We start from the raw sequence: 14212 nt of genomic DNA on the forward strand, positions 1-14212 counted from the left end.
GACCAAATCCCTCATTCACACCCCCTTAGAAATCCTCAAATATAGGACCAAATCTCTCATCCATACTCTTCTAGGAACTCTTAAATTCAGGACTAAATTTCTCAGTCACACCCCTTTAGTAAATTTCAATTAGAAAAAGGTTTGAATAAAATCATTTAGAATTTAACAGTTGCTATATTTAACAGTCTGCATAGTCCAACGCAGTTGGACTACGTGCATTTAGATAAGTTAAGTGTTACTTAACAAGTTAAGTAACCAGTTATTCTGACCCCTGAGTTTTTCAACTCAAAACTAAAAGGGAAATCCTTGCCAGAAAAACAACTTTTGGATGCTAGACTAGTCACATGACTAAATATTACCAATAGTAGTGGAGATCAACTTCCACAGGTCACCAAGCCTGTCCGGCGGGTGTTTTTTCAGAGAAATCGCGCGTTGGATATATGAGCCCAACACAAGGGCAAATAGTCAGTTTTAAGGAGAGATTCGAATGCATTAGATCAATTTGCTCATGTTCACCTTTTCATGCAATAAGTCATTGAAGCTGTTTTGTCAATAGTTGTATATTGTAAGTAAATAAACCTTATTGTATTTAATCATCTTCTGTCTATGTATTAGGGCATCAGGTACAGTTCCTCTAGCCTTCAGGTACGGTCCCAAGGGAATCTATATTTGTTTTAGGAGACCTCGAACAACACTGAGATGGTTCTGTCTCCCAGGTTACTGGGGATTCTATACGAAGCCTTTTTATTTTATTAATAATTTAGCTCCCATATCCACATTAAGCTATTAAGACTTAGAAGAGTCCCAAGCAACTCAACGCACACCCCCTTTAAGATAAAATCACAACCCAAACTCATATTTTAAGAAACCACCCCGTAACACTAGCTCACTTGAGCAAAATCATTTGTGTCCAACAAAATCATTGTTGGACCCTCTAGAGAGAAAAGAAGTGGAGGTAGGTACTTTAAATACTTTCCTGAGACATGCTTTAGCATCTAGAGACATACCTGAAAGTTTCATTTTTCTAACCTAACCTCTTTCAAAGATGGCCAAAAGAAGCCAAAGTAAAATTTTACCCCTACTTTATGTCAAAAATACAGATTAGACAGCATTCTCAATGAATATAGACTATGTAATGTAGGCATTGACCTAACCATTCTAAATTTTTTTCAACTAAAAATTATAGGTTGGTTTAGAAAGTAGGCCTGTTTGATTTGAAAATATTTGAACAACTCACCAATGTGATAGCTGCCTTCCTAAGAACCAATGTTTTAACAACATAAAAATTTTCTTCTGATTCCTTATTAAGCTTAGCCTATGCAAGGTGGGCCTAGACAATCAAAAACCCTTTAAATCCTAAGGAACATTCATAATATTACTTAAGGGTCACTGAAAAGCTAAGATTATTTCCACTATTAACGCTTTCAATGTCTTTTCTTTAGACTAAACGATTTCATACTTATAATTTTTTTCCAGTGAAGCGTTCGATTGGCAATTCTGTGTTGACTTTCTAGGTCGACTTCTTACTAAATAAAACGGCAGCAGAGAAAAAAGTCACCTTTTAAGTTAACTTTTTCAAGCCGAATCAAACGCAACTCTGATGTCATGTGCTTCTCATAAAACGCTTGGATTAGTCAAATAAGTAATCGGACAAGTAAAATAACACGGGTTTATGTCGACAATGTTTAGATTTATTTACTAGAAGAAGCTGAAAACAAATCACGTGAGTCACATGAAAAAAGAAAAGTAGGCTATACAAATAGTTAATGGAATGATGCAAATTTTAAGCTATATAGGCTAGTTCTAAAGAATTATGCAGGATAAGAAATGCCTTATAAGACCCTTTTTGCTTATGAGGGAACTACATGTGCTGGATGAAAGAAACTTCTAAGCATAGGCCAGTCTAGGACTTGAGTAGGCTAGAGTCCAAAGTTGAGCCTGTGAAGATGTTTCTAAGGCTAACAGCTCCCGTCCCTTAGTAAATCCTTCTATAAAAGTTTTATCACTTGGTTCTCTAATCAGTGCTCTCAAGGCTGGCCTGTAATAGCACAAACTTATTTTTAATAAGTTACAAATAATTTTAATAAATTTTTGACAACAACTGATAGTTTTAAAAATTACAACTGATAGTTTTATAAAAATAAATTTTAATAAGTTACATTGCACAGCACAAACTTATTTGCACGCCTAATAAATTGCTGAACAGATATGGCTCTCAGGACACTTTTTAATTACTGTGTTGTTTATTTTGGCTTTTTAGCAAATCAATTGGCTGGTGCCTGCTCTAGGCTATATACAAACTAAAAGAAAGGACATGATATATTTATTGAATTGATATAATTTCTTTTACAATGACAAGATGCTGTTAGCAGGTTAAAAATTCCACCCAATAATTAAGAGATTGACAATTCAAGTAGCAAAGAAATAGCAGAGAAATATGCTAATTAAAATAATATGCTTTAGGGCTATATCTGCAACAAATAGAGGAGGAGTAGTATATATTGTCATGGTATCAAAGTTAAGCTTTGATATAATGTTGATTAGGGAATTTGATGGTACTACTTTTGTATCTTATAGTATTTCATCCAGAAGAAAATATCTACTATACTATTACTTTTTCCAAGTTCCTTCCTTTACTTTTTCCATTCAGAACATAACATTTCCACCAATTCCAAAAACTTCTATGCTGAGTGAATAACATTCTCAGGAATGGAACTACAGATCCAAATAAAGGTTACATAAAGTGTTTTCAACCCCATACTTTTGTTCCTTTCAGCAAATTTATCTACCTCTAAATCCCCCATTGAATGTTATTTCTAATGCAATAATCATAGTATATTTTTCTTTGGCCTAGGACAGAAATAAGATGCAAAAAAGAAAACATACCATTTGATTCCCTATCTAGTGCTCTTTCTAAATATAACAGTCACATTCAACAAAATTGTATTTCAGCCCCCTCTTCCCCAACAATTTTTTGATTCAATTTTTAATTTGGAAACCCTAGCACCTATAAAATTAAATCAAAAAGCAAAATAAAGCAATAAGCAAATCAAGTAATTCATAAGACACTAAGGAAGTAAGTTGTTAGGGTGTATTTTTAACCAACTCCAACCATTGCATCTCCCTTCTTCATTAATTGAGGTTGTAGTCCCTGTACTCTTGAGGGGGCTTTTGGTTGTGTACAGGTTTGTGATGACTTTCTCCAGGGGGTTCTTTTCTAAGTCCCTGGGGCATTTGTTGGGTGCTTTGCTGGGATATGTTTTAGCAACAACTGAACTGATCTAATTTGCTTGATTAGTAAGTTTCTCAGTTACTTCCAGCTGATCCATGCACTCAAGTTTGTTTCCACTTCTGATTGTAGAATTGTGCATTTTTTTCTCAGTGGCTGACTTGATTGTTAGACTCCTTTCATAAATATTTTTCAATTTCCTAGAAACTAAATCAAATGAGCATGGTTGACAGGTTTTATATGCAATTCTTACTTTGTATGTGCCCTAAACATGAATCTTTTGACTACAGAAACTTGTTAGTAATTTGTTTGTTAGTATATTTGAGGGGTAAGCTTTAGTTTATTAATGAAGTTCCTAGAGGATGTGCAATGCTGTGCTACAATGTCAATTTTTGATATTTCGTTGAGCTGATATTCAGTATTAACGTTTATGGATCATTCACATTTGAACTTTGTAATTTCTTATTACAAATGTTTTTGTAATTTTGATTTTTTTGCTACTTTTTTCACAGTGATGTTATCCAGCAGGCATTATTTCTTTGCTACTGACAAGATTGTGATTTCTACTTATTTATGTAGGATCTTTTGCAGGGAATCCCTATAAAAAAAATAAAAAATGAATGCATGAGTTTGAAAGGAAAATTAAAAGTTTTTATGTATAGTTTGTTTTTTTTTGTTTTGGCTTTGGCTTTTGTCTTGTCATATATTTTAGAAATTGGTTAATGATTTGATATTTGTGTCTTTTTCAATCATGTACTCTTTTATTTATTTCTTTATTAATAAACTTGTCAGCTATTAGTTTCTAAATTCTACTAAGAAGTAGTTTATTTTGAACATTAAGCAAAAAATATTTCACTTATTGTGCCTCTCTTAGCACAAATTTAGACACTGCTATAAACTTCAATTTTAACTCTTTTTTATTAGGTTTGACAACGTCCTGGTTTCAAGGTCACCAATCCATTTGACAGAATGAGTGAATTTTGGCTTGTTTCTGTACCTGGAGATAAAACACCTCAGCAAGCCTTTGACAAGCTTAATGATGTTACAAATAATCAAAATGGCCTCAGTGAAAACTATAAATTCAATATACCAGACCTTAAGGTAAAAACCTTTACTTAATATTGATTTTTGGATGAGCTGTCCTTTTTAAGTCAATTTTTTTTGTTAAGCTTTTAGAGGTTAAATGAATCAGTTTACACATAAAGAAAGAGACTGATGGGGAGAGAGAGAAAATTAACCACCAGACGTTTGAAGGTGTCAAAGGAATGACAGCCCCATGATGCAGCTGGAAGCATATTCCATAATCTTGAATATTCCATCAGATGGCTGAAATCAGACCAAATGCATGATATGACAGGGACTTTTATGTTGTAAGAACAACATAATTAATATAATAACCTATCAGATACTAATTAAGGGGTCAGAAGACAATTGGAAGTGTCCCATGGAGCCATGCATAAGTAAATGAAGCAAACATAAGGACATAAACTGAAAAGAGGTATATGAGGGGTTAAAAATAGATGGATTTGCAAGCTTTACAACTAGTCTGTCCTTCTCATAAAAAGACACCATTCTCTGCAAATTAAACTGGGATATAGACTTCCATGTAGTAGGACATAAGAAACATATGGTTGGATCAAGGTCAAGAAAAGTAGCCATAGGATGGATCCTGGGAATTTGTGCTTCAGCCTATGTGTGATGCCAAGATTCCTGTCGATCTTAGTTTTTATACATTAATATGGAATTTGTAAGACAAACTCTCGTCAAGAAGAATTCTGAAAAATTGGACATTACAACTTTCAGGTCTAAGAAGAATACCACTTGATGTACATACTACACAAAAACACGTAAAAGCTGTAGAAATTCTGGAATAAAAACCCAAAAATATGGCTCAGGCATTAAGAGTCAAATAGTTCACATAAACCATGAAAGATTCTAAAATAAAGCAAAAGGATGCTTTTCCAGCAAAGCTTGATCAAATGCTACCAGCAACCTGTCATTAGCGAATGCAACTAGGATGTCATCAGTATTTGACTAGAACTTGGTTTTACCAGCTGGAGTGGGCTGACACAAACTGCACCACACTTTTGAATGCACGTTTATATTGCGTGAAAAAGATCATTAATATAAAGGAAAAAAGTTTTAGGCCCAGGAAAGGCCCTTGCAGAACTTAAGATTCAACTTCAAAGTTATTTAGACAGTTCTTGCCAATAAAAGTCATCCTATAAAAGGTACGAATGGAACAAAGATTCTATGCTACACAGGATCTGCATAGTATTGTTGTTACTTTCTAAAAGAGTATGGCAAGCAGATACAATACCCAGACATCCAATGCCCCAGAAGCCTGATACCCTCTTTCTATATATGTTTTGGTCTGAAGAATTTAGGGAGCAGTCTGAGTGTGCTCATAATTCTCATGTCTATTAATTACATTCTCATTTTCTGATGAAATAATTTTCATTATTGAGGCTTCTAAATGAGCATGAATGTCAGTTTTTGGTTAACGATAATGCCCGAGTATTTAATAGAATTTGTTGTTAATATTTTGCAATAAACTAGTGCTCTGGATATGATTTCACCACAGCTGTGTACCTTTCTCCTCCACCCTAAAGCGTTCAGAGCTTCATTCTTTACTTTCTTTGATGGAGACGCTTTTTCCTTTGAAGTTTTTGTCATGCCTTGTTCCTTCTTACTGGAGGACGTCCAGTTTTGTATGGCCTCAGTTGCATTGCCCAATAACATGTTTTTTCGGCAGCCCATTCATCCATTAAATGAGACTAATCACCTTAATGTTTCTTTTATTATAGCCCCAGAAAATGGAACCAGAACTGCTTTTCTCTAAAAACCTATTGTTTGATTAGCAGCTGTTCAAAAGATCACCCAAAGCTATCCATAGAAAATTTATCTGCAAGACATCTAATGTATTGTCCCCATTTTTCAAAGTGACCATATTCCATAACAATGCTTCATAACTGCCCTTACTATGGCTTCTAACACTGTAATCGTAGTTCCAAAAATTGTCTTCCTAACAGTTTAATCATTATATTTTAACAAAAAGGATAAGACCATAGAATGAAATTTAATTTTAAAACTTCTTTCACAGCATGGTTGCCCAATTTGAATTTTACGTCACTAATAGCTCTAGTTATCGCAAATATATATATATATATATATATATATATATATATATATATATATATATATATATATATATATATATATATATATATATGTTTCGATGTCATCAAAACAACTTGACCTTCACTTCAAAGATAATTCATTGTACAAAATACATGAATAAGATGAGTCAAAACTTAGTTAACAAGGCAAAAAGAAAAAAAACAAATAGACAACAATAAAATTAATGACTAGTTTTCCTGGCTATTATATAATTCTATAAAACTCGGGACAAAACTCTTGTAATATATTTTTTATGGCACTTGGTATTAACCAAGTGACATATAGCAATCGCAAGTTCTGTCAGTCGTTCTGTTGGTCTGTCTGCCCAGTTTTGCTAGTTCAGGCAGTTCCAGATAAGCTAGGACGATGAAATTTGGCAGGCATATTAGGGATCAGACTAGATTAACTTAGGAATAGTCGTTTCTCCGATTCGACCATCTGGGGGGGGGGGATTGGAGGGACAGTTGATTCAGTAAAGTTAGAAAAAATGAGATATTTTTAACTTACGAACGGGTGATCGGATCTTAAGGATATCGTGTCTCAGAGTTTTTATTTTGAATCCCGACCGGATCCGGTGACACTGGGGGGGGGGGTAGTTGGAGGGAGAAACCTAAAATCTTGGAAAACGCTTAGAGTTGAGAGAGCAGGATGAAACTTGGTGGAAAAACTAAGCACAAGTCCTAGATACGTGATTGACATGACCAGAACGGATCCGCTCTCTTAGGGGAGTTGGGGATAGGGTTAATTCTGAAAAATGAGGTATTTTTGACTTATGAAGGAGTGATCGGATCCTAATGAAATTTCATATTTAGAAGGACCTCGTAACTCAGATCTCTTATTTTAAATCCTCACCGCATTCAGTATCTTTAGGGGGAGTTGGGGGGGGGGGGGGCAGAAATAATGGAAAAGGCTTAGAGTGGAGGGGTCAGGATGAAATTGGTGGTAAAAATGATCGTAAGTCCAAAATACGTGATTGATATAACCGGAACAGATCTGCTCTCATTCGGGGAGTTGGGGGGAGGGTTAAATTAGAAAAAAATGAGGTATTTTCAACTTACAAAAGAGTGATCGAACCTTAATGAAATATCATATTTAGAACGAATTCGTAACTCAGATCTCTTATTTTAATTCTCAACCGGATCCAGTGTCATTGGGGGAGTCGGGAGGGGGGACCGGAAATCTTGGAAAACGCATAGAGTGAAGAGATTGGGATGAAACTTGGTGGTAAAGCACAAGCTCAAGATACGTAACTGACACAACCGGACTGGATCCGCTCTCTTTGGGCGAGTTGGGGGGGGGTAATTGAGAAAAATTAGAAAATATGAAGCATTTGTAACTTCAAACGGTTGATCAAATATTCATGAAATTTGATATTTAAATGGATCTTGTGCTTCTGAGCTTTTATTTTAAATCACGACCAGATCTGGTACACTGGGGAGGAGTTGGAGGGGGAAACGGGAAATCTGGGAAAATGTGAAAATTGAGGTTTCTTTATCTTACGAATGGGCGGTCGGATCTTAATAAAACTTGATATATAAAAATATCTTATGTCTCAGATGCTCCATTTTCATTTTGAATCGGATCCGGGGATATAGGGGGTTGGAGGCTTGGAAAAGAGAAATCTTTTAAAACACTTATAGTGGAGAGATCGGGATGAAACTTTATGGGAAAAATAAGCACAAGCTCTAGATACGTGATAGACATAATTAGAACGGATCCGTTCTCTTTGGGGGAGAGGGAGGGGGAGATGTTAATTCGGAAAAATTAGAAAATTGAGGTATTTTTAACTTAAGAACGGGTGACCAGATCTTAATGAAATTTGATATTTATAAACAACTTATGTCTCAGAGCTCGATTCCGACGAGATCTGATGACATTGGAGGGGTTGGAGGGGGAAACCAGAAATCTTGGAAAACGCCTAGAGTGGAGAGATCGGGATGGAACTTGGTGGGTAGACTAAGCAAATATTGTAGATACGGGATTGACATAACCGAACCAGATCCGCTCTCTTTGGGGGAGTTAGGCGGGGGGGAGTTCAGTACTTTGGCGAGTTTGGTGCTTCTGTATGTGCTAGGACGATGACTATTGGTAGGCGTGTTAGGGATCTGCACAAATTGACTTGATAAAGTTGTTTTCCCCGATTCGACCATCTGGAGGGAGGGAGGGGGGATGAAAGGAGAGGAAAAATTAGAAAAAATTAGGTATTTTTAACTTACGAGTGGGTGATAGGATCGTCATGAATTTTGATATTTAGAAGGAGCTTGTGTCTCAGAGCTCTTATTTTAAATCCTGACCGGCATTAAGCCTCTGATTTTCCTTTTAAATCAATCTATTGATTCTTAGAATTTTGCTAGAGCTTATGCCATATGGGCTCTTGGCTCTTCCGACCTCGTCACAAGTACCATATAAGCTCTTACCTCTTGTTGTTTAGCGGGAATGTGAGTTAGTTTGGGGACTTTTTGATATTTTATACGAGACGGTCTGTTGCAGGTGGGAAGGTAGGGTTCGGGGATGATGGAACATAATCGAGGAACAGACTGGGTCTTGGTAAAGAAACGAAGGCACAGGAGGTTCCTTCTTTTGGCCAACGTGGTGAGCTTAAACCTACCTAGTAGATAATGATATGTCATCTTCCCTTCATCATTTATACTGCTCGTTTTTGGACATTTTCAATCTTATAAATATGCCTTTAAGAAAGACCGAAATGCCACACTGGACAAACAAACTCCATTTTGGCCGAATAAAAGAACAATAAAGTTGGAAGAGATCCTTATGGGGGCAAAAATATTTTATCAAGGTTTTAGAAGGGACTACAAAGAGGAAGCTTGTTTGAGTTTGTTTTGAACATGGGCATCCCACTTCATGTCAGCAATACTTGTCGCCCCAAGTAGTTTGATGTATGTGACAGAGATTTTGGGAGGAATGGGGTTTGTGAAAGAAGGGGGTAATTTTATAAAATTTACTGTCAGAACTGACGTTTTTTTAGAGTTAACTTTCATCTTTGACAAAAAAGCTTCCTGTTCGATGTCGCCAAGTAACGTTATAATTGAGATTTTAGTATTTTGCCGACAAACCTCAAGTACGGTTCTGAAACGGGGACGCTTCAAAAGGTCAAGGAGGATTTGTTAAATATTTTCAGAATGAATTGTCACAGTCTCAGGCACTCGTTTGACTGAACATATATCAGACGATAATTCGCATGAAAAAAGTAATTCGTTCCCACTTTCTATGGCTGTAATGAAGCAAAGTTTAAAGTGGATATAACAGTTTACAGATGAATATTGGCTGATTGCCAAAGATTGGGGTTTTGGCCAGCCATCGGAGGTCAAACAAAAAGCAGGTCGTCCCTGAAAAGATTTGGAAGAGGTTTGAATGGGTTTGGGTGGAGGAGGAGCGTGCGCAGATGTCAGAGTCATTCGGGCTGGTGCTGCTGTACAATGTTTGTAGCATTAATGGTACAAGTGGATGTAATTATTTTATCAATTTATTTGTTTGTACAGGTTGGAACACTGGATCAGCTTGTTGGTTTATCTGACGACCTTGGAAAACTTGACGGATTTGTCGAACAAGTAACAAAGAAACTTGCAAATTATCTTGGCGAGGTCTTAGAAAATCAAAGGGACAAAATCTCCGAAAATTTGCTTGCAAACGGAGGTAGTATTCCTATGTTATGTTCGTTTATTTCCAATCTATTTCAGGCTTCCTACGTGGTCGGTATTTCAACAAGATTCACTATTTTTAAAGCTCGTCACTATGTGGCAGTATTTTTGGAAAATGGTCACTAAAGTCATTTTCATTAAGAAAATGGCTGAGTTTTTCTTTTTCCAAGAATTTGTGCTTCCAGGCCAACGCGAGCACCCTTTAGAGTGGAAGGATTTGAGAAAAAAGCCATTTTTTCGCGCTGCACGGCTCTCACTTTTAGAAGCTGCTCCCCAAATATATAGCCGGTCTCCACTCAGGTTCTTTTATTTGTGGACAAACGTAACATCAGCAGCTGACAAGGTAGGTTCCAGTATTTGACTTTTAACCAAAACGGTAAGACTGCAGTGCTGCTCATCTTTTCTTCTTGATATAAGTTTAAAAACGGAATACTTTGTCGTTGTCGTAACATATATGGCTGAAACTGTCTTCTTGTATTCCTTAGAAGTGCTACTCAGGTTTTTGTTTTCATTTTATGTAAAGCTGTTGCATGTAAATGAGAGCAGAGAGAGGGATTGACGATCCTTGCCTGTGGAGTCTGAGATTAGGTTAATAGATGACGTCCTTTCAGAAGGAGGCAGATTAAGATCAACTTGATTAGTATATTTGAATTAGAGAGAGAGGACACTTTTATTATACATATCATCAATATACAAAAAAAACCACATCAGCCACTTTAGAAAGTCAGAGACTTGTTAGTAGTGGCTGATAAACATTAATGAGCACCAATACCAACAACATTAACAAAAAAAAAAAAAAACAAAAAAAAAACAAAACAAAAAAAAAACAAAAAAAAAAACAAAATGAAACAAAAAAATTGGGAACAAGAAAACAACTTGAAAACAAAGAATAAGAAAAAAAAAAAAAAAAAAATGAAACAAAAAAATTGGGAACAAGAAAACAACATGAAAACAAAGAATAAGAAAAAAAAAAAAAAAAAAAAAAAAAAAAAAAAAAAAAAAAAAAAAAAAAAAAAAAAAAAAAAACAGCAACACTTAAAAAAAACAAATCAATAAGCCATCCAATTTAAATTATTTATTTATTTTCTACTCAGAAGGTGATTCTTCAGTCTACTCTTAAACTGGCTAACATTTTCAGATAACCTTATACTCATTGGTAAAGAATTCTACACTACTGGTCCAGCAAACTTGGGACCAAAACTTCCCCTCTGAGAGCTGCGACACTCATATACCAAATCATCCATATTTCTAGTCTCATAACTGTGGTATGAAGAATTCCTTATAAACATTTGACGAAAAATTTCAGGGGACAAACCATAAATACTCTGAAATACAAATATAGCAAGTTGATAATCATGAAGTTGGCTAACATTAAAGATCATAAGTTTCCTATAGCAATTAACTGTATCATTTTCACCATGGACATAATTTCCTAGTAGTCTAATAACTTTATTTTGTAAAACCTGAACACGTTTAAAATTTGTATAAAATCCACCAGCCCATATCACACAACCATAAGAAATATAAGGCATGACAATAGAATGATAAAGAGTTAAAAGGGCAGAATGAGGTAACTGATTTCTCAGACGCCGAATCAATCCAAGCCCTCTAGATACCCTAGCTGCCACCTGATCACCATGTGCTTTCCAATTCAGATTTTGATCAAGCTGGAAACCAAGGTATCTCACCACAGCTACTTGTTTCAATGGCCTATTACAAAGAAATATTTTTCCATTTAAATCAACTGGACTTCCTTTCCTACTAAATAATATAAAATGAGTTTTTAAAACATTCACTGATAAACGGCTAATCTTTGTAAAAATTAAAAGATGACTTAAAGCTTGATTAATTTTCTCCACAAGATCATCAGCATTTCTTGCAGCAGCTGAAAATACCGTGTCATCAGCGAAAGAAGTATTAACAACACCCGGAACATAAAACCGCATAGTATCTACATATACAAGATATAGTAAGGGACCCAAAACAGAACCTTGCGGAACACCACAACTTATAAAAAATTTATTAGATATAACATCATCAAAACATACACGTATCGACCTCCCTATCAAATAAGATTCAAACCACTTTAAAATACTACCTGTGACTCCAAGTGACCTTAGCCTATCAATTAAAATTTTAAAATCAACCGTGTCAAACGCTTTTTTAAAATCTATAAAAACCGATAAAGTCATTTCACCATTTTCCATTGATGTATTCAGAAAATCAAGAAAATGCTGCATAGCATGAACAGTAGAATGTCCTTTCCTGAATCCGAACTGACTATCACTTAAAAAACCATGTTTTGTTAAATGTGCATAAAGCTTTTTATGCATAACTTTTTCATACATTTTCGAGAACACCGACAGTAGAGAAATCGGCCTCCAGTTAGTCAGATCAGTCTTTGAGCCACTTTTGTGAAGAGGAATCACTCGCGCCTCTTTAAGCTTTTGCGGGAATTCTCCCGATTTCAGTGATAAATTAATCATGTAAACAAGGCATGGTAGGAGATAAACCATAATAAGCTTGAATGTCTTAAGGCTTATACCGTCACTACCTGAAGAGTTGGACTTAATACTATTTACAATTTCTTTCAACTCCTGCATATTCGTTTCTTCAGCCTCCATTATTAGTCCCAGGCCTCTATCATCAATGAAAGCTTCCTCACTTGTTCCTTGACTCAGTGGCTGGTCTTGCTTTTGAACCACTTCACCAATCGTCGAGAAGTAGGCACCAAAGTGATTCACAATGCTCTGCTTGCCTTCATAGACTTTTCCATCCACAATTAGTGAAGTTGGTGTATTTTTCTTCTTGTCACTACCCAACACTTCTCTCAAAACCTTCCATGTTCCCCTTGAGTCCCCCTTTGTTTCCCCAAGTTTCAATTCATAATAACTCTTGACACAAGATCTTCGTAATGTATTCACTTGATTTCTTATTTTTTTGAACTCTTCAAACATATCAGCACTTTGGCAATCTAAAAATGACTGATACAGTAGATTCCTCTTCTTAATCATCTGAAGAAGTTCTGATGTAACCCACGGCTTTCTCGGTGATTCCCTTGTATTTCTCAACACTTATTGGACATGTTTTATCATATATCGGCTGGAGAATATTCATAAAAATATCAAATGCATAGGATGCATCTTCTGTCTCATCAAAAACTGGTTTCCATGAAACCTTACTAAGTTCCTCAGCAAGGTTTTCCATATTCTGCTTCCTTAATTGCCGTATTTGCTTTTTTTCTGCCTTTTTCTCTTTGGCCATTACTAGTGGCACAGAAGCTACAACTGGGAGATGATCCGAACATGGGAATACCAGAACATCAGCAGCACTAGATTTCAGGTACTTCGAACTAACAAAAATGTTATCTATTATAGTTGCTGAATGACTAGTTATACGTGTCGGGACCCCAACAAGGGGAAATAAATCATTTGAAACCATCAAATTTAAAAAATCAAGATTAATAGCATGTAAATCATACAAATCAAAATTAAAATCTCCCATACAAATAAAATCTAACTTGCTAGATACCGCAGCTCTCATTAATATCTCAAATCCTTCCGTGAAATCCTCCAAACGAGCACTTGGTGGTTTATAAACCTCACTTACAATAAGTTTTTTTGAATCAATAGCCAGTTCAAGAGTAAACGATTCAACCTTACCCTCTATCCAAACATCGACATCCCCCCTTTGACGGCAAAATATCCCATTTTTTACAAGGAATGCTAGACCTCCCCTTAACATCAGCTCACGGTTTTTCACAAATAATTGGTAACCTGGAAATTGAAATGAAGGCAGAAAATGCTCAGAAGTCAAAAAAGTCTCGCAAAAACCAATAACATCAAAATAGCTATTAGACAGATCTAGCAAATGCAAGATATCATTATAACTTGTAGTTAGATGACAATTCCAATGGCATACACTAAGAAAATTCTCACTTTTTTCCCATGACGACGACGTAACTGGAATATATTTACTCAATCTTTGGCAATCAAAATCAATTGCAAAATAATCATTTGCTATTCCATCGCGAAGTATATCATTCAGTCGAAAAGGGTCAGATTCAAATTTTCGCAACCGATTCATGCCATTCAACTGATCAGACATATAGTACGTAAATAATCAGTTTGCGAATCATTATAAA

At 35.6% G+C, this 14212-nt stretch overlaps 1 protein-coding gene across 2 annotated transcripts; it reads left to right on the forward strand.

Moving 5' to 3' along the window:
• The first annotated feature begins 1609 nt into the window (after nt 1-1609).
• LOC136026309 (V-type proton ATPase subunit C-like) lies at nt 1610-14164 on the forward strand. Of its 2 annotated transcripts, none has more exons than XM_065702730.1 (3): nt 1610-1723; nt 4154-4330; nt 9910-14164. In XM_065702730.1, the coding sequence occupies exons 2-3, from the start codon at nt 4199-4201 to the stop codon at nt 10192-10194; spliced, it is 417 nt and encodes a 138-aa protein (XP_065558802.1). In that variant the 5' UTR covers nt 1610-1723; nt 4154-4198; the 3' UTR covers nt 10195-14164. The 2 variants fall into 2 exon arrangements, with proteins under 2 accessions (XP_065558802.1, XP_065558803.1); XM_065702731.1 differs by having other exon boundaries at nt 1708-1746.
• Nucleotides 14165-14212: the final 48 nt, after the last annotated feature.

Source organism: Artemia franciscana, chromosome 4 (assembly GCF_032884065.1).
Source record: "Artemia franciscana chromosome 4, ASM3288406v1, whole genome shotgun sequence".
Classification (NCBI taxonomy): domain Eukaryota; kingdom Metazoa; phylum Arthropoda; class Branchiopoda; order Anostraca; family Artemiidae; genus Artemia; species Artemia franciscana.

Coding starts and splice junctions, on each gene's coding strand:
- LOC136026309 (XM_065702730.1), top strand. CDS start 4,199: ATGAGTGAATTTTGGCTTGTTTCTGTACCTGGAGATAAAACACCTCAG. Junction 4,331..9,909: donor TCAATATACCAGACCTTAAG/GTAAAAACCTTT, acceptor TTGTTTGTACAG/GTTGGAACACTGGATCAGCT.